The sequence below is a fragment of the Sebastes fasciatus genome, chromosome 17 (assembly GCF_043250625.1).
Source record: "Sebastes fasciatus isolate fSebFas1 chromosome 17, fSebFas1.pri, whole genome shotgun sequence".
Lineage (NCBI taxonomy): Eukaryota > Metazoa > Chordata > Actinopteri > Perciformes > Sebastidae > Sebastes > Sebastes fasciatus.
In genome coordinates, this window is record NC_133811.1 from 21,797,303 (window position 1) to 21,823,193 (window position 25,891).

Below are 25,891 nucleotides of genomic sequence, written 5' to 3' on the forward strand. Positions count from 1 at the left end.
TTTTATTCATACTTTATTTATTAGATTATTTTGTAGTCTACAACAAAATGACACAGACTGAACTTCAATGTATCTATCTACAGCGTTCACAGTAAATGGGTACTCAGTTTATAAAAATGTACATCATGGATTGCAAGTATTTTACAGGAAAACAGCAAAGACCATACAAACAATGCAAGTGTATCAGTTAAATGAGAGTTGTTATTAAATATGCAACCTTTTAGCACAGGATATGTAATAAGGGTGTTGAGGCAGACCTTGGCAGCGTAGATAAGAATTAAAATGTTTCTATCAACTAACCTCTATATATCTACAAGCAACTTCTAACTAGTGTTTTCCAGCATAATTAAAATAAAGCTTTTAATATATAAAATAGCATCATCATTCTTATTATATTTGACCCACTCTAATGTCAGAGAAATATATTTAAGTTAACATAAATCATATTTCAGCATTGACATAGCCAACTGCTTGTCTGCCATTGGCAATGTGGTGCAAAGCACTGAGGAATCTGACCCTGAACCCGGCTGCTCAGGGTGCGGTCATTAGGCTATAGGATGAACAAGTGCTGAAAACACTCAACAACATGTAATCATTTGTACATTTGTCTAAATGTATGTGTAACAGAGATATTTACAATAATAACAGCGGTTTTAAACCTCGACCCACCTTTTACATTGACCTGTTCAAACAGCTTCTGCATGGGAGGTGGGAAAAAAGCAACACAGGGAACTTTACTGAACTCTGGCTACTGCCACTGCATCGTGAAGACTTGCTGACAAAGTATACTGCACAGATTTGTGTCTTTGTATATCATGTGCAGTGTACAGCTCCTTGTTTCCTTTTTTAGGATTCCTCCTACCATTGGATCCTAGTTTGACTTTCCTTTTTTTAGATTGTTTGACACTGAGAGAGCCAGTAAAAGATATGCAGAACAGCCTCAAAAGTAACTTTGAGGAACTAACAAAGGACCAATGTGCTTCGTGTGCACCATGAGGTCTATTAAGTCAGTCTTTTTAAATCACTGCAGATCTACGTGTTGTATAATGGTGGGTGGTTAAATATATATTTACACTGTATTTTACTTCATGTCAATCCTTTGGTTGACGCTCCATTCAGGACATGATCTCGATGACTTTGATGAACGGGAGGGCCTTGTTGGTGTGTGTCGTCGGTGTGAGTGTTTTACTGTACAGAAGAAGGAAAATTAAATATTAATGTTATGAGGTTTGCATGACAGTTAGACAAGACACTCTCAGTAGGATGAATTCAACATGTCACTGTGAATAAGAGAATGAGCAGCTCACCTGTAAACAACCTCTGGCTTGTTCTCAGTGGACGTCAGGGGCGGAGTGTCCCGGCCTGGCATTAAGTACTCCATGTGGTCATGCATTTCTCTGTTCTGCAGACAGAAAGGGGTTAAAGACAATAAATTGTGTGCTCAGAAACACAGATGCAATTACAGAACAGTCGTATGAAAGTTTTACATGCAGGATAACCTTTCAGCTTTTACTTGATTGAAAAAGTGTTTAGTCTATTTTGGAAAAATGTGGCGTTCAATTTTTGCTTGTCTTTTTTTTAAACGCTAGCTGTCAGTCCTAAATATTGCTCCTTAAACACAGACATCTTGATGACTTTTGATGTTCAGTGGTGGAAGAAGTAGTCTTCCACCAAATGTAGCAATACCCCAATGTAAATAGGCTCCATTACAATAGAAAATCCTGCATTCAAAATGCCCCTTAAAGGTGCAGTGTGTAGGATTTCGCGGTGTCTAGTGGTGTGGTTGCAGATTGCAACCGACTGAATACCCCTCTGTTTCCAAGGCTGAGGTACATGAGCTGCCGAGTGGAAAACTGTGGTAACGCCGTTCGCCTCGCTCAGAGGCCACCTTTACCATAATAACACTACTTTAGGAGCAACGGAAGTCAGACAGTGGCTGACGTTACCACGGTTTTGCACTCTGCGGCTCAGGTTACCGCAGTTTCATAACACAGAGAACTATGGTGGCCTTCAGGTAACGTAAAAACTCGAAAGGCTCTCTCTAGAGCCAGTGTTTGGTTTGTTCGTTCTGGGCTACTTTAGAAACATGGAGGAGCAACATGGCAGACTCTGTGAAGAGGACCTGCTCCCTATGTAGATATGAAGGGCTCATTCTAAGGTAATGAAAACACAATGATTCTTAGTGTCAGGTGATTATACACTAATGAAAACATAGTTATGAAATAGATCCCCCAAAATGTTACACACTGTTCCTTTAAGCTTTAGTGCAAAAAGGTCAACTAAAACACACATACTATATAAATATATAAAAATGTCAGAATATAATTCAGTCATAGTAATAACAGCCTTTAGTGGATTCATTCAGATTCTAACTACAGTTACATGAAGCTCCTGACCTCAGCTTCCAGGAAAGCCACCCTCTCCTCCAGATCCCTGATGAATCGTTCTCTCTCTTGGATGACCGTCCGAGAGTTCTGCAGCTATACATTAGACAAAACAAACAAACACAAACAAAACAATGTGAGATGCTCAGGAGAAACACAGCTCACTTTTCCCAACAGGAGCAGATGCAGCATCACTTATTCATGACGAGTGAGTTTCGTTTCACCACACGTTTCTTCTTGGCTCCGCTCCCGCGAATCAATTACGCTTTATGTGTCCGCCTCCTCAAAAATCTAATTTCCTCGTTAATGGCTTCCTGTGCAGTTGTGGGCACCGGAGAGCTCATTTGCAACGTGTGTATGTGTGTGTTGTATGTGTGTGTGTGTGTGTGTGTGTGTGTGTGCACCTTGCACTGCTAGTCAACGTGTTTGTGTGCATAAATACCTGTTCGATCATGTGACGCACTTTCCTCTGCTGACTCTTTAACATGTCGTCAAGGTGATGGATCTTTTCCTTCAGGATGGCTACCTCCTTCTCCAGCTCCTCACACCTGCAAACACACACATATATGAGACAACTCTGTCAAACTAACAGCAAATGTATATATATATAAAGTATAAAGCCATACATTAAGAAAACTACTGAACAAGTTATTCATAATTGTGACTAGAGAAGGTGTGTTACTTGTATGATTTGTATTTTACAGCCTGGGAAGCGAGTTAAAATTCATATTTGGGGATATATTCTCTCATGTTAGAAGATATAAAAGTGGCATCTAACAGTGAATTTGACTTGGCTTGTTAAAAAAAACAACTTCTACTTCTTATTTGGACCAATGATTGTACTTTGGCTCATCTCACCTCTCCTCATCCTCCTCCCCTTCCTCCCTGTCCTCTATGAGCTGCAGCAGCTCTGCCTCCCCTGCAGCCATCTTGTCTTTGAGGATGCCGCTCTCGACCTCCATGCTTCCCAGCAGCCTCTGCAGCTCCTCCACCTGCTGACCCCTCTCCTCCGAGCGCTCCTCCGCCTTCTGCAGCCGCTCGGACTGCTCGGCCAGACGAACGCTGTACTCCTGTGACTCGGCCTGTGAAAGGGAGCCACAGAGTAAGAGCTAAGTACTAAGTAAGCAGTGATGGATACCCGATTAAAGGCTCCGCACACCCAAACAATTACTGTTTCCAATTACTCCGGCTGATTAGACCTCGGGGTGAAGTTGTTTGGGCTAGCGGACAGTTTAGTCAGATTATCTAAACCACTTTAAAACCGAAAATGAGTGGCCCTTAAATGTCGGCATAATCACTGTTTGAAGAGGGACCCAGTGGGCGCACATCCAGGCAAAATACCCAGGTGCAAGACAATAAATACTTTACTGCAGGGCACAAAGGAGGTCTGCACACTGTTAGGCTCCAAATAAATAGCTTATTTCGCATTTTCTCTTCTCAAGGCAACCTTTCGATCTACAAGATCTTCCTCAGTTTGAGGAATAAGAGAAATGAACTATTTATAATCCATATTTTATAGCAACTTTGCGACTGTCCCAGATCCCAGCAATTAATGTTGTGAGTACAATATTTTTTATAACCATTAGGAATAATGGTCAAATCTACAAAAAAGACCCTGGCTGGCTGATTAGACGTCTTCTCTGGACTGTGTGGGTGTGTATAGACTAATTGAGTCACATCTTCCTGAGTCTCCTCTTAGCTTTGTTGCAACTATTAGGGCGAGACAAATGACACCTTTCTCATTCTTATTGATGAAGATTTGTGACCTAATAAATTATCATCAAAGCTCTGGCCAACCTTCAGCCTGAGCAGATGTCTAATGAGCCCGATTAACTGAAAACCCCCGGGGGTGTTCAGAGGCTTTAAAGTTCCCTACACACCCATACTCTGATAGACGGCTTCAGTGATATTAGTTTCTTTGCGCCTGTTAGGACTGGACAACTTCCACCTCTACCTTCCTTTCTACGACATGAAGCAACACAGTACATGCGAGTCTCATAAGAAACAAAAAGAGCTGTGCCGATCTATGGATGCATTCTGGCAAAGCATAGAGATGTTACGAGGTAATGGGCAGAATAGAAATGTTTATTTCTTATTACTTATTACATTATATCAAAACTCACATTTGATTTGTTGGAATCTGGTCGCCCTAATTGCAATGCTCATGGCTGGAAAACATTTAAAGAGGACCTATTATGCTTTTGTGCCATTTCCCTTTCCTTTAGTGTGTTATATAGATTTTTTTGTGCATGCAAAAGGTCTGCAAAGTTACAAAGCCCAAAGTCCACACAAACAGAAACACTGCTCCTGAACTGCTTGAAACGCCTTGCTTGAAGTCCCGCCTTTTCTTCTGTAACCTGGTGATGTCACCAAGTAACACACTTGCATAATACCTGCCTAGCAGCTAGTTTGGCACGCCCTCAAACAAAGTTAGTTTGAACGGCGCTGGACCCAAAATAGTCCAAAGAGTTAAGTTCGGTTGACCAATCGCAACAGAGTGGGCCAGCTGATCAATCAGAGCAGACTGGGCTTTTAGGGATGGGGGGCAGGAGCTCAAAACAAAGTGTTTCAGACAGAGGGGGAAAAGAGGTGCTGTAGTACAGCCGGTATGAGAAAAATAGAGCGTTTTTTGAACATTAAATCATGTAAACGTGTTCTAGTAGAAACCCAAAAAACAAGTATGCACCTGAAAATGAGCATAATAGGTCCTCTTTAAACTAATTGCTTCAGGAACATCTCAATTACATTTTTAGAAAAAGCATTGTGTTTTAATAATTATTAAATATTTTAATAGTATTTAAAAAGTTTTAATAATTAAATTAAATTGTTAATTATAGTCTCTTTTATGTTGTCCAAATGACATAATCTTGTCTGAGTCACAACCTAAATGTATTTGATGATGACTTGCAATTAAGATGACTAAAATTAGGGTTGAAACTATGTAAATGGTTCTATTTGTCTCCCTGTTGTCTCAATATAATTGTGCTGGTGCCACCAACTATAAAGAAGGTTTTGATACAAGACTAGAGAGATAGATCAGCCTGTGGTAAAGTCTGTGGCCGGTGTCCCGACATGACCTGACAGATGAATGTGCTGCAGAGCAAAGACGCAAACAGTGGGGGATCACAGGATGAGGGATGAATTCCAGAGAAAAGACTGACACATAATGAGGATGATTAAAGGAACAAGACGGCAGCTGAGGAGTGAGTCATAGCTGCCGACAGGAAATGGTGTCATACTACTCGTCTAGTGAGACAGACCTGCAGTCTCTCCCTCTCCTCCTGGTGCCTCTTCTCCATCTCCTTCAGCTGCGCGTACAGACGCTTGGTCGCCTCCCTGAGCTTCGCGCTCTCCTCCGGATTATCCCCGACCTGAGCGTGCAGACAGAGAGGGACGGCTCAATTAGGCTTAATCTGGCAACACTACGTGAACCTGAGGGCAAGGCGGGAGCTAACGAACAGATAAGAGCGGCTGCTGATAGGCTACATGTTTAAGGCCTATCCTGAGGTGACAAGAAGCTGGACGTGTTTTAAATTGTGCAGAGATAACCTTTTATGTCGCTGCTGTCCTTTAGACAAAAATGCATTTTGCATTGCTGTATAATGTGACACCACTTAGAATGGAGGCCAGTGTAAATTGATCAGAGGTTACCTACATACTACACATACAGGTCACTGTGTATAAAAGGCCACAAAACCTCCCTGCTCCGACTCTACTTCCCTGGTAGATAATGGTGTTACAAGAGATGTCGATGATGTGCTGAAATACAATATTGTGTGTGTGTGTGTGTGTAGGCAGTGTGTTTGTGTGTGCGCTATTAGTCAGAATGTAAGTGAGCCCTTCGCTGTGTGTGTGGTGAGCTTTGTTATCAGCTTCAGAGAAGTCTGGCACCATTTTCTTCGGAGCAGCAGGCAGCTGGGTAGTGTGAGTGCGAAACAGCTGGAGGGCCAGATATTTTTTCCATAATGAATGTTATGCCGTGTCATTTAAATAGAAATTTGAATGCATTCAAACTAGTTTCAGCTGAAATTGGTTTCTGCCGTTCCCCGCGGTGCACTCATATTAAACTGATGAATAATCAGATCATAAAAAGACGCAGCGAACGCTAGTTAAGAGAATTGCGATCAGCTTACCTTAGCGTCTGACTCGGTGAGAACGGTGTTGCCGTTGGTGACAGCCGGTTGGCTGCTGGTCACGTTGACTCTGAAGCCATTGGCTGGATACTGGAGAGGAGAGCAGCATGGCGTTAGCGCTTTATTTCGCCTTTTACTCGTAAAATGTGCAAATACTAGAGTGGCCCAGAGAGATCACTGCACTGCATTTAAGAAGACACAAGCAGATGAAGGAAAAGACATACACATACATTGAGAAACACTACAGTTACTATATTAATGCATCGTATTCATGTTTGCTGTAGCATGTCTATGATTAGTTCAAGAGTTTTGCTACATGATTTCAATCTAAGACTCCACAGTGACCCCGTATTATCCCGGTGCTGGCTTTGTTTCACTGCCTGCTAAATGTAGAACTTAATTTAAAATCCTTGTAATGACTTATAAGGCCTTACATAATTTGGCTCCTCCATATATGAGTGAGTTGCTGATGCCATTCAAGGGCTCCTGGTTGTACTCTGATCAAATTGAAAGACATGTGGTGACCAGGCTTTTACCGTCATGACTCCCTTTGGGGGTCAGATCAGCAAACTTTGTTGAGGATTTTATTGATGCTTCCTTGTCCTGACAATTTTTGCTTGTTTTTGATTAACGTCTTTTTTGTAAAAGTGAAGCACTTTGTAACAATGATTTAATTAATGTATGAAATACTTTGATTAAAGGAACAATATGTAGCACTGACAGCTAGCGTGTTAAAACAGGTAACAGCAGTACAAATTGAAAACATTGGAGCCGTGGCCCGTCCGCTCCTTCGGTGTGACAGATAGCAGTTAGCCCAAGTTTTTGCAATTTGAGGGTTACCTTCTAGACACGACCATGTTAGCCTCTGGCCAGCAGTAGTCAGAATCACTTCACCGGCTGTGTGTCACAAATACTCGCTGCCTTGATAACCCAGCTGCACACGGACCGGTAGAATCTAACATTAATGTTATCTCTGTTGATCCAGTTCATTAGCTTGCCTCTATGGCTGCAGAAGGCTGCTTGTGTGCCAATTTGTCTCATATGTGGCAACGGGGTGTTGAAACGGGCAGTGGATGGGATCCCACAGATCCAAAACAAAAACAGACGTTCCGGACAAGAATGGAAATTTCAAAGGAGAACATACTGGCTGTAGTATTTTGTCGGAGAAGCCAGTATATTCAATTTAGCATGTTTCCTTAATCTCTGATTATGTATCATGGTCATTTTATGATTTATTACGGTAAATGTATTACATATTGGTCCTTTAATATAGATTAATAAATATGAAAATAATCCTTAATTTAGCTGAGCAAACTCAACATACAACAGTTTAAGCATAAACACAAGCAAAATATGCACAAAAACACAAGCAAATGAAGAAAATACTGTGTGTCCACCACTTTTATGAGGAGAGACTTCAGAGATTTGGTCCAAAGTATACTGGAGCACAGGGATTTAAGGCAACCAACTTTAGTAGAGGACTAACGTTCCAACACCAAGTGCATCACATTAGTCCTCTAATAAAATTGGTTGCCTTAAATCTGTGTGCTCCAGTAAACTTTTGACCAAAGTCTCTACTGATACAAGAGAAGAAATTTCCTTGTGAGGCAGGTGAAGCATGTAAAACCTCTTCCTTCACTCCACTGACAAGACGTCAAAGTGGACCAGGAAGAATAATTGCTACCCTGGTAGCAACAAATGGGGATCCAAACTGACAAATAAACAAAAACATATATGGCAATTTTGCTAAACAAAAAAAAAAACATTACCATAATTGCTATCATTAATTTTCTGTTCATTGACCAAACAATCATATTTGCAGAGGGCGTGTACCTTGTTGTTGTTAGTGTTCTGCCTGGCTGCCATCTGCTCTCTCAGAGTCTTCAGACAGTACCTCACCTAGAAACAAAAACACAAAACAATAATTGTTTCATACAGAAACTATTACTTCACCCTTCAACTTATTCAACCCAGCAGCACGCACGCTCTAATGCTATGAGCTATGCCTAGAATGTTGACTCATAGTCTAAATGCGGTTTAAGGAAGGCGTCGCTCGGCTCTGTCTGTCACACACACTGACCTCCTGAATCTGCGACACCTCGTCGGTCAGCATCCTGACGCTCTCTGTCTCTGGACGGGCTTCCAGGAAAACCTGAATGACAGAATTGAGTTAGATTATACAGCTGAGCACACAAATACTTCAGGTAAGCTTAAAAAGGTGGACTGGCTCGAGCATACAAACACCCAAAAAAGCTCACATACCTTAATGACTTCAACTTTGTCTTCTGTGGGAGTGATGAGCGCTTCTTCCTGCTCCTCTGGTTTCTGAGGCAGCACCACTGCTATGCTGCTCTCCTATATTCAGTAAAAAAAAAAAAAAAAAAAAAAAAAAAGTTTAGTAAATGTCACATCCTATACTTTTTTTCCCTTTCATCCCATCCAGTAAAAAACATGACAAAACTGTTTTCCTCTTTGGTTTTGTACCTTGTTGGTGTGCCACTCCGAGGTGCAGTCTGCCTGATCCTGGTCTTGTAGCGAGAGTCTAATAAGCCGCCTGCATGGGACCTGGAATGAAAGATGAGGCCATAAGAGGAACTAGATGACTAAATGGAGCTGTGGAGATTTTAAAAAAAACCAAACAACAACCAATGAAGAGAAAGGAGGGGAAAAACATAAGTGAGAAAGAGGGTGGAGCAGAGAAAGAAAGGCGTACTTTTTGTCATAAAACTTCCCCACACTGAAGTTCCTCCGTGGATGCCACACTGTGTTTGACCACATAGCCTAGCAACCGACACAGAGGAGACATTTCCATTGAGTCCTCGGGGGGAAAGTCTGGTGGTTGTGACCAACACTCTACTCTACTCTACTCTACTCACTGGAGAAATGAAACCAGTCCGGTCCAGTAGGAGCCAAATACCACCACTCAAAACAACCGTGACTGCTGAGTCACTCTCAATTCAACTTTGTTGCTTTAGAAATAAAAACAGATCATGTGAGAATGTGCTGCCATACATGCTTTGACAACCTCACTTAATAACAAGAGTATTAATAAAAAATTGTTTGTGCAACAACAACAACACACAGACTGGCAATTCTGGATAAAAAACAGATGGTCTGACTTGTGTTTGTCCCACAGGATTGGGTGTTTATTCCATTTCTATCTTTATAGTTCTTTTATTTGTTGATCATAAGCTGTTTTTAATGGGGCGCACTTAATGACGTATAATATATTCCTGATAACATGACAGTGACTGTAGGCTTTCCCTGGAAGTGCATGTTGTTCTATGTTTATCTCAGCTATTTAGTCAAAGTTCACATCATAAACCAGTGTATTGATTAATTTCATGTTATTACACAGTTTTGTTGCCGTTGCTATGAACAGCAGACCGTTGCTATGGACGCAGTTCTGATGTCGGACTCTGGCAGACCATTTCTGTGTCAAATTATTGATTTCTTGAGTAAGTAGCCGTGTAATAAGCGGGATAATGTACAGCTAGCATGTCATTGTTATGAAATAAACTCCTTCGCGTATCGCCCTGTCGGGGCTTATTTCACAGCAATGAATGGCTCGCTGTATATTATCCCTTACTTGTAGAACATCCGTTGAAAATTGCCAAATGTACACATTAACAGAGTACATAACTTTTCAACTCGTAAAAACAAATTTCTATAAGACAAACTTTCTTGAACTGTAAAACAAAACACTGCAGTTATTCTGATTTTAGGTTTCAGAGACAAACAAATAACTTAGTAGATAGATAGTGAATAATTAGACAACGGGATAGGGAGGTAAAACATGTCTGGAACCAGCTGAGAAACGTATAGTTTGCAGCTCAATTTAAAACAAATTAGATGACAGTTGACATCAGTCAAATTAAATCCCCTTAAACTCAGCTGACAGTTTTTGCCAGATATTTTTTACATAATATAATGTACAACCATTCCCCAAAGCAAATAGTTGCTTTGACTATACATAATCCTCCTTGACAACACCCATTTAAGTAAATGGAGGTATATGCCTTTTCTCTCAATGTGCAAAGAAAACAAACCATTTGTCCCTTTGACGAACTAATTCCATTTCAGGTGGAGGATAAAGTCCAGGTACAGGTGAGTTATATAACACAGTTGACTGTTATCTTCTCACCAACCTCAATTATGATTCATACTAGCCTCTAGTGTTCATGTGGTGTTATGTGTTTGTATGTATGCATGTGTGTGTATGTACGTGATCAGCTGATGATATTATCAGTCATTATAAAAACTCTTAGACTTGTGGTGCAGCTGTGGGTGCCATCATCATCATCATCATCATCAGTGGCCTTAATTAAACTTTGCATTGGCATCAGCTACAGAGTAAATTAGATAGCAATCAGACCAAATGACACAATAGCTAAAAGCAAAAAGAAACACAAATTAAATTTAGACAATTGTACTGTAATTATCTTAATATCTTTGTTGATTTAATTTTTAATTCTTTGTCCCTAGATTTAAATGATACCTGGAAGGAAACCTCAGAGAAACACCCAAACTATTATTATGATAACTTATTTAAAAAAGTTGAAGGGGTAACCTCTAGCTCACCCGGTAGAACGTGCGCCCCATGTAGGAGCTGCATGTCCTCCCTTCTCTCTCCCCCCTTTCCTGCCATTCTCCAGCTGCACTAATAAAGGCAATAAAGGCCCTAAAAAAGAAGCCAAATATACTATAGTAACAATATACCAATAAATGCTCAGTCAGTTAGAAGATAAAGTATATACAAGATATAATATAGGCTAAAACAGAGGGAGAGAACAGCTGTAGTACAGCTGTGGTGCAGCTGTGGTGTTTACAGCTAACTGCTCACTAGTGTCACACCCGTGTGATGTTTTTTCCAGGAGTGGCTTTTCATATTCAGCCAGAAAGGTATTTTTACAAGTTTCCCACACAGGTGTAGCCCTTGCATGGTACATAAAATGCAAGAGAAACAGATGTTGTTCCCCTGTCTTAAATCACGCTATGTTATGTCAGGAATCTTCTTCATCTTATTATTTCACCTGTCAAATACTTTGCATTCACTCCCTAAAAGTACTTACTATGTAACGTCACATCTTTTAATGTCACCTTGTTTGATCTACAGTATGTCACTCAGTATGCCGCAGTTGTCAAACAGCACAGCTATGCAGCTCACACACAGTGTAGCCTACCAACTGTACACTTAATAAAGCCACCATACACACCTTTAATTGCCTCCTGTGAGAATGACGCCTGTGGTGACAGTGCAGGAATGATAAAGAGGCATTGACATGTTCTCTACATACCGCATTCTGTTGTCAGCTTTAAGTGTGAAGGGAATGCCGCAATAATAACTTGCACATGATTTAGTGACACATGAACCTGACTGTGAGAATGTACAAAGTATCCCAACCAGAACAATACGTTTTGCAACTCTTGTAGATTTTTTTTCACACTTGATAGCGAGGACCATCAATCACTCCTTCATTCCTGGGAAAAGCCCTTCACTGTATCTGTCTTCCAAGTAACACCATGGCAGTGCAGTCATCTGGACACACATTAAGTGCCAGTCAGCGAGTGAATGTTACAGCTCTGTGTGACATCTTGGCACAATAGTAACACCCTGCACAGAGGCTCTGAATTTATAACTGCATTCTGATGTGCTTTTGATGATATTAGGCAATTAACAATGAATCATGTGACGCCTCTTGCCTGCAGATCATGATAAATTGCAAAACATGAGCAGAATGGCAACACTATTGACCTTTTCAAACTTGACAACATAAATATTCTAAATGGGCCTTTTGTATTTCCTGTTCCAATGTTTGTTATTGCAGTAGCTGACAGGAAGTAAACTTGGACCAAAGCTGTTGCCCTAGCAACACAATGGCAATGAAAAGGTCTATTGTTTTTATCCGTTCAATATAAGCAAAATCCTTCATAACATCGTGTCAGAGTCGACGACGACAGATGTTACGATGAAAAAGTAATCAAATAGAGCATTAAAAGGACCAATATGTTATATATTTACTGTAATCAATCATAAAATGACCATGATATGTCATCAGAGTTTAAGGAAACATGCTGAATTGAAATACTGGCTTCTCTGACAACAATGCTACAGCCAGTATGTTCTCCTTTGATATTTCTATTCTGGTCCGGAACATCTGTTTTTGTTTTGGATCGGTGTGATCCCGTCTGCTGCCCATTTCAACACCTCGTTGCCACATATGAAACACATTGGCACACAAACACAGTCTTGGAAGCAAGCTAACAAACTGGAACAACAGAGATAACGTTAATGTTAGATTCTACCAGACCTGAAAAGCCTCGGCACATCTCTCTGTGGTCCGTGTGCAGCTGGGTTATCAAGGCAGCGAGTATTTGAGACACAGAAGTGATTCTAACTACTGCTGGTGGCCAGACGCTAACACGGTCATGTCTAGAAGGTAACTCTCAAATTGCAAAAAACGTGCGCTGCTATCAGTCACACCGGAGGAGCAGACGGGCCACGGCTCCAGTGTTTTGAATCTTAGCTTGTGCACATACATTTGAGTATCTGGAGTGCCTACCAACCCACAAACTGTGAAATAAGACAACCCAGTGAGTTATTTATGGGCTGACTAGATCAGAAAACATGTGATTCAACAAGCCGTTCAGATTTGGCTCCCCTTCCTATGTCACATGCAGGATCATTAAACTCCATCACCCACAGCTTGAGAACTACCTTTGCAAAGGTGCACAAATCTGTGTGGTCCAATACTCATACTACCATACTATTTAGTATGCCAGTAAAAGATTTAGTAAGTCCCAATGCCAAAAATACCAGGATGTCCTACTATATTCTACCGCATTTTGCAGACTGCAAGCCAGCATGCTCTTCTGTCAATTCTGACCTACTGTCGTCTGATATATGAGCAAGAGGGTAAAAGTTCAAGGCGCAATGTTATGAGGAAGAAGTATGTCCCAACTGTATGCAAACTGCATGCAACATCACGTAGTTTGTAAGGGTCAATATGCAGTACGTACTAAAATTAAAAAGAAAGTATGCGATTTGGATCGTAGCCCATGAACATTAAAGTACGTAAACATGTTCTAGTAGAAACCCAAAATACGTTATCATATGTCCCCTTTCATTTTTTTGTTTGTGTGTGTGTGACACCTAAAACAAACTTGCATCATGTAAATGGATGGAAAACAGATTTTAGAGTGTGTGTGTGTGAACATGCCAACAACAAGTCATGTCGACACAAATACAGTAACGTATGGTTTAAGATCAAAGAGGTGCGAACCAGGACGTCACCTGTGGCTAACGCATTTGTTTACTTACGTAAGCATCCAGTTCTCTGCTTTGCAAGTCAAACGCAGGCCAAATGGTTTTAGCTTGAACGGCAGATCTTTTTGTATGCTTGCGCCGCCTGAAAAACCATCAGAGTCGAGGCGGTGAGAGGCGAGCCAACATTTCATTCTGTGATCTGAGGGAGCGACAGCTTGAGGGCTTCACAGAGAGGATTGTGGGACAGACACGCCCTGGGAGGTGCTTACTGTACACAGACATAATGTTCTGCAGCTCGCCACACGCTATTTTGTGTTCGTTTTGAACCCACTCCAATCAAACGTTTACATTTCAGGCATGTGACTGATACACATCGACACAGCTTCAATATAAGCACACCTGAAGAATAGGCTACTGCGCTTTTTCATAAAAGTACAATGTAAGTAAATCACAGGTAGATTTTGGTACTCAGTATGTAAATCAGTCCTTAACAGTGCCAAATCTTGTGCCAAGTTCAACCTTTATCATGTGCTGTACCGAATGCCTATGAGGAGTTTCATCTGTCCCTGGGAAAAATCCTGGTAAACAGCAACAGCAGCATGTTTGAGACAAAAACAAAAGAAATATGGGAATCTGCAGACTACAATGTTGCCCTTATAAGATCATATTGTTTTGGTGGTTCTGAGTGCTGAACGCCAAAGCAATCTCGGCTAATTATCAAACGTGTCAGCAAATTCCAGTCTTATTATTACCTCAAAATCTTGATTGTTCACGTTACAGTCAACAGATATAGCAGAGGTCAACTGCACATCACCATAACAACAGTCCCAACCAATGATTATGGCTGAAAGAAAGGTTGATTGGGAACCACTCCTATAAAAAGGTGCTTATTAGGTGTCATTACAGGCCAAATGGTCTGTACATGAGATCATGTTCTAGGGTGAAATTACACATTGAATCACTGCATACTTTTGTGGTCCTGGCGTGTCCGATGTGAGCAACTGTTAAGTCCTGATGTAACCGCTCTTACATTCATGTATTGACAAGAAAAACACAACAGTCAGAAAATGCATGCGATGAGGAATATGAGGGTGTTTTTTTTAATTAAACAGGTTATACTTCCATATAACCTCAAAGTACTTCTTCTGCTTTGTTCTAATCCACTGGGCTTGTCCATGCAGCTCAGGGAATGCTTCATTAGCATTTCTATAGGATTTCTAAGAAGAGTAACAAAGGCAGCGAGGTTAAGTTGGCTTTACTTCATCTCTTATATGACATGAGTGTCATGTTTACAATATAAACTCATTTCACAATACAATCAACCCTCCAGGGCGTATATGGAACTATGCACTAACTAATGAAAATGGCTTTAGAGATGATATCAGCGCCATTAATTGAGGTGTTTACCTGTTGTTCCATTACAGTTGATTGATTCTCCCTCTGAACTATAAATCTACATTAATCAGATTCTCATGAGTTTGATAAGATCAAAAGACAAACTTAAATACTCCAGCTTTCTAATGGGAAAACTATGCAACACTAAATTAATTTACCACAAAGAAACCTCTTGCACTGCTACAGTAATATATAAAGTACAACTGCGTACTATTTGTTTACACGTAGGCACTGCAAATAATCCATAATGTTCATGTGTTTAATGCACTGTAGTTAATGAGTGATTTATGAAAAAACTGCATTTGAGCAAAACAATGAACCAATTTTGACGAGTCCGTAGTATCTTACAGTGTCAATCCTTAAGATATCAGTCAGTCCTGGTTGATTTAGAATTTCTATTTGTGCTCAGAGTTTAGCAATCTGGAGTCTTGTTGTTGATATATGAGCTTCAACTTTCCAGAATTGTGCGCATATATAAATTTTTGAGTGTATTCAATGGAAAAAAAACTGTAAAACAACACTGTTTTCCCAGGAATGTCACCACAGACACCCAGTTTGTCACACTGCAAATATATAAATATTACAATACTTTCATCAGTGGGCTCAATCACCATTGTGCTGCCTCCTTCAGCAATAGATAGTGACTTAACAGACATTTATTTAAATGAAAATCTTCGAGATTGCCACTTTAACATTCATGTTCTGTGCTGCTACTAACCGTTTTTCATTAAACAGTACGTATGGTGAGCAAAAAAAGTTTTTGCCATTTTTAACAGATCACTGCAAAAGTGTCTCCAGAGTGCTATCAAATTGATTTGACATCTACTGGTGTGAAACTATCCACAAAGAAAAACAAAGCAGTGGCGCAAATGAAGCGTTAAAATAAACCTTTGTGTAAATAATCTTCCACTGGATCTTTTCACAGGTCAGCTCTTTAGCCGAGCAGCCGCAGCGAGCCCTGAGGGAGAGTCGGTTTTCTGTCTCTAGTGACCTGCTTTTGTCGGCGCTATAGCTACTTTACATGTTTTTGGAGTACCATTTAGGAATTCAAAGTAAAGTTTTCTTGATTAACTGATCAATGGTTTTATCGAAAGAATGCCAGAAATGGAGAAAAATGCTCATTATAATTTCCTAACTTTTTATTTTTTTCGACCAACAGTCCAACACCCAGAGATGTTCAGTTTAATACCTCATAATAAGACAAAGAAAAACAGCAAATCCTCACGACTGAGAGGCTGGAACTACAGTAGGTAATGTTTGCTATTTTACTAGAAATGACTTCCAATAATTAATCCATTCATCAAAATATGACTTCAGTTTCTGTTTATTGACTAATCAATTAATCGACTAATTATTTCAACTCTAAAACTGAGTTGAGTAGATATATAATAAAAGAATGGGGTAGCTCAGAGTAGAGTACATAAGAATAATGTGCTTTAAAGTAGAGTAGAGCAGAGAAGGTATTCAGGGGAAACATCTGCAGTTACAGCTGCAACAATTAATCAATTTATTGATTAGTTGTCAACTATTAAATGAATCGGCAACTATTTTGATCATCAATTAATCGGTTTGAGTAATTTCTTTAATTAAAAAAAAGTCAATATTCTCTAATTCCAGCTTCTTAAATGTGAATATTTTCTGGTTTATTTACTTCTCTGTGACAGAAAACTGAATATCGCTGAGTTGTGGACAAAACGAGACATTTGAGGACATCATCTTTGGGAAACACTGATCGACATTTTCACAATTTTTCTGACATTTTTATAGCCCAAACAACTAAACGACAGAATAATCGATAATGAAAAGAAACCCTAGATCAGATCATCCATACTGCATTAGACCTGCAGCTAATATGAAAACAGCCGGTTACGCATCTGTCAAACGTGACTCCTCTTGTTTACTGATTTGGAGGTGACATCACTGCTTTACCTCAGCGTCCGGTCTACAAGAGCATCCTCATACCGGTCAGTAACCTCCCACAATCAATACAGGACCATCCAATCCCAGCTATCGAGCTACAAACTCCTCCAGGACTGTTGTCTACTGATCTGGAGATGACATCACTGCTGTACTCAGCTGTAGAGGCTGACTGATACTGAAGAACAACAATGAGTAAAGGATCAACCAGACACAGCTCTAAATCTATAAATCATTCTAAGAAGCTGAGAAAGCAGAATAACAGATCACTATTTTGCACCAACACCACTAGTATCTACATTCCAGGCGCCAACAGAGATCACAACAACGTGTGAAACCCATCCATCTCTGAGGGCAGTCAAAACAAAGCACTTTTATTACCAAGCAACACGACCACACACAGCACACACAGCACACACGCTATGAATGATAAGAAAGGCCATAAAACACTTAAAACATGGTAAGTTGTTGATACCAGCAAGTCCTGACCTCGCCATCACACGTCAAACATGTTAATTATAAACTCTTCCCTTGTGATAAATGCGCACATTATGTGTCACCAATACAACAAAAGTGAGTCACTTTTCCACAGTACAAGACGTAACTGACAAATGGGAAGTGATTCTACAAAGTTTTAAAGTTGCTTTTTGTCTTGCCAGACTCAATCGCAATGTTTGCATTGTGTCAAATAAAATATAATGAAGATGAACTCACAAATTCTTAAAAAAATACTTTAAAAATACTTAAAAAACTTCCTTAAAATACTATATACTAAATACTAAATAATACTTAAAACATTTCATATACAAAAAGAGACATAATAAATCATGATAATCCAATAAAAGGTCAATTATTGTCTCTTTTTTTTTACATGATGTGTTTAAGTATCTCTTTGGACTGGTTTAATCTGTGTGTGGGAATCTAGCCCTTTATGACAAGTATGACAAGTTTCCAATGAAGACATGCCCAAATGAATCATATAAACAATTCATAAAGCAGACTAAACTTACAACCGCAAGTACCATCATGTACTTCACGCCGTACGAACCCAAATGCAAACCCTTCACTTTATCACACATATGATCACTCTGATATCTACCTGGGCAGACGGAGCTGTCGCGGACTCTTCCCGTGATGATGTTCAGGCAGCTGTGATCCTGACTGTCTGTGTCTTTGTGACTAAGTGCGTGGGAAGCCACGGCCGTCTTGCCTTACATGGCTGGTTGAGGCTCCACCAGCTGCCCAACCTCTTTTTTTTTTCCTCCAGATTGTTCTCCAGTCAGAGAGCTACAGTGCCAGTCCAAGGACGCACATTGTTGCTAGCCTCCCCTGCAGGACTGCTATTTGAAATACACAATGGAAAGAACTGGAGGGAACATTTCTCTGATTATAAACAGTCCTGAACAAAGATGTTTGTTGATGGTGAATCTAAACTGCATGACAGATGATCAGAAAGACATCTTTATAGTGTGATAATCAGACTGAAATTACATTTTTTCAACTCAGAGCTCTTGAACCAGGCTTTTATCTTCATCAAACAGTCTCAATCATTCAGAGTAAATAAGTGACTATAGCTTAAACCTTAATACTTAGGCGTAGAGTAAAAGTATGCAAATATATACTAATATATAACATAGGTTAATAATTGAGGAATAGATAAAACTGCAGGATGAAGGCTTTATCTGGCACATGGTGACAGTTGTAGGTAGCAAAACTCTGAGGAATGTGTGGTGCGAGTTATATAAGAAAGATTAATGAAGCGTCTTTATATAACAGTCACTTGCGCTGTGAGTTTGTGCAGTGTAAACAGAACTGTGCAAACAAAAGTCAAATGCCATGGTCCAAATATGTTCACGCTTGTGTGTGTGTCCAAATGCGTCTCTAACTACCTGAAACTTTATACGTCAAACTTCCATCACTGAAATTATCTTAAATCTAATGTTTTTTATTACCATTTTAAATGTATTATAAGCCTGCAGCTAAAAGTCATTTCATTATCAATTAAAGGAACAGTGTGTAACATTTAGGGGGATCTATTGGTAGAAATGGAATATAGTAAGTATGTTTTCATAAGTGTATAATCACATGAAAATACGAGTCGTTGTGTTTTTGTTACCTTAGAATGAACCATTTATATCTACATATTGTCGGCCACATTCATTGATTAGTCAAGAGCTGCAACAATCAGTCAACTAATCGATCAACAGAAAATTATTGAGCAACTATTTTGATAATCATTTGATCGATTTGAGTAATTAATTTTTTTTCCATCTTCTCAAATGTGAATATTTCATTGTTCCTTGGTCTATTATGATAGTAAGCTGAGTATCTTTATGTTTTGGACTCTTGGTCAGACAAAACAAGACATTTCTGACATTTTATAGACCAAACTATTCATCATTATTTCACTGAGCTCAAAGTTTCTCTTCACTTTCTCATTTTATAGTTAAAGAGTACACTACAAGATGTTTCTGAAAACATTTGAGGCGAGAAATAGGCATTACAGTAACAGAATATTGATTCATATTTGATCAGCGCTGATCAGTTTGACTATTTGATCGGAGTTTGCGAGTGATTGACAGCTGCTCAGAGACGGCAAGGCTGCAGCTCGGCTCTGATTGGTTGTTTTCCTCCGGTCTGTGAAATCTTGCAGATGCCATTAGGAGCACCGGAGGACACAGAGGCACATGATTTCTTTTCAGATTACCTGTCTCATGCACTACTGTCAGGATATAGTGACCGTTTTATTAAAATAACTTTTTAAAATCATATTTCCTCTAATTCTACCCACTGCTGCTTTAACTGATAAACAAAATTGTTGTTGATTAATGTCTGTCAATTGACTAATAGTTCCCTCACTAGTGTATTATATTCTAAATGTATGACATTATTGTGTCACATACAGTGTACTTTTTGTGTTTTGCATATTTCTTTAAACAAAGAGCAGACTTTTTCTTTTCTGCAAGTGTGTACAAAGCACCCTGCTAGTTGTCACGCTATGTGTTTATATTTATAGTCGCGTATCTTTTGTTGATATGTGTGCAGTGCAAACATGCCATTTAACAATGTCGGTGTCGCACACAAAAGGCTCAGAGAGGATCTCTCTTATGTAGCCTGCTGTGTAAATATACCCTACAGTTGACAAAAACCCACAACAATCCAGCTAAGCTATTTTAATAATATCTTTGCCTAGAGCATCGTTGCTCTTCCCATGACATTCAAGTTATTGCGTGTTCTTCTGTCATGGCGTGAGAACGTGGTGACGTTCTCACGCCATGACAGAAGAACACGCAATAACTTGAATGTCATTTGTCAAGATCAGGAAGAAAAAAAGAACTCCTAAATGTGCTTAAGTGGGATGAAATAGGTTCCGCAGTGGAAATAGTGGTTTGCAGAACTGGATGCAAAAAAGGTCAAAGCTGATGTTTACGGTGAGATCACGGAAAAGAACCAGTGGATTCATAGTGTTAAACTGATCAAGTCAAGTTCATTTGACTTACAGTCGACGATAGATGAAAAATGATCCCCTAAAAGCTGTAAATCCGGGAAAAGGAATGAAAACCGTACTCTAATCATTCATTTTTGTTTTATCACAGTTACAGCCCATCAAAGCTGGAAACAGCCCAAAATGCATTTGCAACATTTGTTTCAGTCGAGGCATGACTGCGTTATTCTCCTCTTCCTGCCAGATATCTGTATAAACAGAGGATCTGTTCATTCATGCCATCATCCTGGTGCACATGTGCCATTATGACGGGTCATAACACGTATTATCTCAATGGTTTAGGCCGATGAATTACTTTAACCATGATAAAAACGTATGTGATGTTTACCTTTCATTTGAAAAGTCTTATTCATGCCAGTTTGGTATCTACAAGGAAATGTGTGATAACAACACCGTGCAACAAAAGCAGGTTTTGCACAAACTGGATCACATGTCACAGAGTCAGATACATAAATAAGATTAGTCGCAGAGAAAAAACAATCTCTGACTTCCAATGAAAAGAAAATATTTCTATTTGATTACTCAACCAACAAGGACATGGCACTTCCTTAATGACTTCTCTGGAACTCCTGGCATTGAATCATCTGGCAACATTAGGACAACATCAGGTCAATTGTTTTCTCAACAAATGATTAACTTAATGAAGTTCTAGCACGACATAAAAAGTTACAATTACTTTTAAGCCATAAAAACATGGCTGGAGGGTATAATAATTTAATTTACTTCTATTGCGTTTAAAGTAGGGCGTTCAGACTTTACTTGTTTTGACATATAAAGTCATTCTTATAACTAGTTACAGTAGGTTATGCTGTGAAAGAGCAAACACTACGGTATTCTGGCTTTTCTCTTCTGTATATATACACATTAAACACGGGCTCCACACTAATTCTTTAAAAGGGAAAAAGCAGGTTAAAGTTCCAGTGAAAGTACTATGTACACAGTGACACATATACAGTCACTCTGTGGGAAAAGTTAATGATATGTGACGTTCAATTTGTGCAACAATGTGTAATCCAGCAGTCGCCTGCTATTTGATCTGCATGAGTATTTCATGATAGATAACATGCAAGAGGTATTTGTCTTTGTATAAAAAATCCCTTTTCAGAGGATAAGACTTTTAAATCACAGTCATTTGATTTAATTTCAGCCACATCTTCAATGCATTACAAGACTAAATGATGTCACAGTGTACAATTAATACCATCGTATTGGCATGCTCAAACTATAGGCTCCTATCTGTCTATACAGGAAAAGATCAACTTGGCTGTTTGCCACCATCATTTTGCCATGATCATAAAATGTGCTTTGGGGCAACACACATTTGAGAACAACATCTCACATCCCACAGTGTGCTGTGTTGGGTCTTAATTCACATAATGTGGTGTTGAAATGTAGCAGCAACCTTTGTAATGCCAAAAAAAGAAACACAGGTGTGTTGAATAGGACTCAAACTCTTAGAAAAAAAGTGATTTAAAAGCACATTTTGCTTTCACATGTGAACAAAAACAACTTTTTCCCCCCAAACAATGTATTCAGACATAATGTGTTTGGTGAAAAGTGAATTTCTGATTTTCATATCACATAATATTATTTCAAATGTCTCATGTTGGCTATACATAAGGACCTTTTTTTAAAAATTTATTTTAATTTTCGAAAATGTTATTTTTCTGTGCAGTTTCACTTTCATATGGTCAAATGGGAAACTGAACTTTTGCACAACAATTCTGTAAAATAGGACAGTCCACAGCTGTGGATTATAATACAGTTAACTCCAGTGGCACCACAGGAAATATAAAGTGGGATTAAGTCACTTTAAACGTATTATTGAGTACCATAAACACATGGGATTCAACTCTGTCTCATTAATTAAACATTTAAGATAGTATTTTATTCATCACTCACGTTAGTTTTGTTGTCCTCCTCTCCATTCCCCTCAGTCCTCGTCACTCCGCAGCTCATCTTCTCAGTGGAAAGTGAATCCAACACATCACACAATGAAGAAAACTATTACAGTAGTCGAAAGTTTCTTTTCTTTCCTATCTGCCAAACTTTACATCTCGTCCTCCTCGCAAACTGTTGTCAGACTTCAACAGAGAGAGTGAAGTAAAGAGGCAGACAGCTGCAGCCTCTGTGTCTGTGTTGCGTTCACGGTCTCTCTGTCCAGTTACTAAAGTTGAACCCTGCAGCTCTTCAACATGCCTGCGCCTCATTCAGATGGAATGTACTGAAGGTACTGCATGATAAATCAGGATGTACGATATGGAGGACTAAACCTGTCATTGTAATAAATCAGGTAAGTAGTCGACTGTATAGCTGGGATTTACTCCACATATTTTGTTTTCTTCTCACTTTCTTCTCCACTTCCTACCTACCTCTTCAATTTTTCCTTGAGCTGCTGAAATGCTAAATTTCATTGTTGGGGATCAATTAAAGGAACAGTGTGTAACATTTAGGGCAGGGGTCTGCAACCTTTACTATCAAAAGAGCCATTTTAGGCAAAAAATAAATAAATAAATGAATCTGTCTGGAGCCACAAAACATTTGAGCATTGTGATAAAGGTAACACAGTTTATAGTTTAAGTATATAGTATATAACCTAAGTCTAATGCAGTGAGGGCCAAAGTATAAATGTACGACGGAGTATTAGGGCCACATTGAGGAACAAAAAGACTGAGATTTCCAGAATAAAGTCATAATATTACGAGAAAAAAGTCATAACTTTACGAGAAAAAAAGTTGTAACATTACGAGAATAAAGTCATAACTTTACGAGGAAAAAGAAAATAACGCGTAAAATTAATACTTTATAATACTACGATTTTTTTCTCTTAAACTTATGATTTTATTCTCATAATATTACAACTTTTTTTCTCATAAATCTATGACTTTATTCTCGAAATCTCAGATTTATTATTTTTCCCTCAATGTGGCCCTAATACTCCGTTGTACCGTCGTACTGTAGACCTACAACAATGATAAATATAACTGAAAATGTGAACAAAAAACTGTTATTCATTTCCATTTTTAAAAATCCACAGGGAGCCACTGGAGAGGAGCTAAAGAGCCACATGTGGCTCCGGAGCTGCAGGTTGCTGACCCCTGATTTAGGGGGATCTATTGGCAGAAATGGATTATAATTAGGTCAATCAATTAAAATATTTAATCGCGATTAATCGCATGATTGTCTATGACTAATCATGATTAATCGCAAATTAATCGCACATTTTTTTATCTGTTCAAAATGTACCTTAAAGGGAGATTTGTCAAGTATTTAATACTCTTATCAACATGGGAGTGGGCAAATATGTTTGCTTTATACAAATAAATTTTTGTATGTATTTATTATTGGAAATCATTTAACAACACAAAACAATGACAAATATTGTCCAGAAACCCTCACAGGTACTGCATTTAGCATAAAAAATATGCTAAAATCATAACATGGCAAACTTAAGCCCAAAAGGCAACAACAGCTGTCAGTGTGTCAGTGTGCTGACTTGACTATGACTTGGATCTAGCTAGATGCCACTAAATCCAACACACTGCACCTTTAAATATAATCATATTATTTTATCTTAGCTGATCTGCTCTTATTGTTTATGATGTTGTTGTATTGCATAATTTGACAAGGATAGTTCACATTAAAACATATCTTTTGATCCACACAGGCTGGTCATTTATGGCTGCATTGAATGAAGGCTAAAATGCTTCATATACAAGCAGCAATCATATATACTATAAATTAAAGGCACAGCATAATGTGAATAAATCCAAATCAAACATTCATATTTATCCTGGGGATCTACAGGGATGGTAATGACCGACGCACTCAAGAAATAAACTGTCTGACCTCAGAGAAGTTGATGACGCCTCCGTCCGGCAGACATTTGGTGTGAGCGCTGCTGAAAAACAGCATTTTGTCCTCAGTCACCTGCCTGATCTTCTTCCAGATTGATCCCATATGCTGCCTCTCTTCATCTGCCTTGTTTCAAAACAGATTTTGTTCAACCTCCTCCCAACTTTCCTGCAACATCTCTGTCAGGAACCTGCAGTAACTGTGATCTGCTTCATGCTCTGCAGCTAATTCTGTGCCAGACCTGCAAATAGGATGTAGTCCTGTTCAATAAAAGTCTGGTCACATGTCCGGTGGCTCTGTTGCCACTTACACTTGCTTATTTTCCTGTTAGGCCTTATGGCTGAACTCATTTACTTCTGTTGGCATATGGCTTGAAACTTTTTCATGGCATGATGTGTGACACATCAGCCCAGAGAGAGCGTCCTACTTTCAGCTTTTGACAACGCTGCAGTGACAGTGAGAGAACATTTTGATGTTTGTTGAATAATGGATCAAACTAGTAAGTAAGAAGTAGTGCACTAAATAGAGTTTTGGTAGAGGGATTATGTAATACTTTTACAAAGTTTGTTGATTATATTTATCAGACTGAATCAACAGTAATCCATCAATCTGTTATGAGCATAGATTCATATAAAAAGCTGCTAAAGACACTTCCTAACATGTTGGTTCAACTTCAGTGACGACAGACTGTTTCCTGTTGTTACTTGCTTTATAGTTTTAGGCAGGTGTGGCATAAAATGAAATGAAAGAAAGAACAAACTCTAATCCTCAAATCTGTTTAAACCATACTTTATCATTTTACGTTCTTCCGCTGTTTGACATCATGTAATTATGTTTTGTATCTTGGTTTCAGACATAACGCCCATTATTCTTTGTTTTCCGCGACACCCAAACAAAGGTTTTAACTTTGTACACATCACTGAAATTCAATAACCTGCTGTAAATATAGCACCTCTGCTTTGTGTGAGGCACCTATTGAGTTAAATAGACTACTGGGAAGAATGACACAAACTCAAAAGGCAGCTCATTTTGAAAAGCCCAGCCCAAAGTAAACATGCACTACTTTTATAGATCAGTTGTTTGGCCTTTGTTAGATAAGTAGACACCTTTGTATACTGTTTAAAGGTGCAATCTAAGTTTATATGTGTGCATGTTAGAACTGGTGTAGAGTAGCATGACAGCAACGTCATATGTAATTTAACACTGCAGCATGAACAGTCCTGATCAGCCAAGTTGTAAAATCTGACTTTCTCACGCATCATGCATGTATCTTCATACCACTAACAATGCAGCTAATTATATGATGTACTACAGAAAAGCTCCATCATTGATTGCCTGCACTTAAAACTACACATGTGGATCTAATTAGACACTTTGTGTCCCCGATAGATGGAAATTTACAGGCATCACATTGAAAGCATATCCATGGACATGT

General features: G+C 39.0%; 1 protein-coding gene across 1 annotated transcript; it reads right to left on the reverse strand.

Moving 5' to 3' along the window:
- Positions 1-22,772, reverse strand: tuft1b (tuftelin 1b). Its single transcript, XM_074613390.1, has 12 exons — positions 22,504-22,772; positions 9,002-9,082; positions 8,780-8,872; positions 8,598-8,669; positions 8,351-8,416; positions 6,518-6,607; positions 5,645-5,755; positions 3,243-3,466; positions 2,827-2,932; positions 2,397-2,480; positions 1,308-1,402; positions 1-1,188 (listed from the first exon to the last, which is right to left on the reverse strand). The coding sequence occupies exons 1-12, from the start codon at positions 22,558-22,560 to the stop codon at positions 1,116-1,118; spliced, it is 1,152 nt and encodes a 383-aa protein (XP_074469491.1). The 5' UTR covers positions 22,561-22,772; the 3' UTR covers positions 1-1,115.
- Between the last annotated feature and the right edge of the window lie 3,119 nt (positions 22,773-25,891).

Bases quoted from the DNA above. Each gene is read 5' to 3' on its own strand.
- tuft1b (XM_074613390.1), bottom strand. From the start codon at position 22,560: ATGAGCTGCGGAGTGACGAGGACTGAGGGGAATGGAGAGGAGGACAAC. The intron at 2,481-2,826 runs GTATTTATGCAC...TCTAATGTATAG, and splicing joins TGCGTCACATGATCGAACAG to CTGCAGAACTCTCGGACGGT. The intron at 1,403-2,396 runs GTCAGGAGCTTC...TTCTGTCTGCAG, and splicing joins TGGCTTTCCTGGAAGCTGAG to AACAGAGAAATGCATGACCA.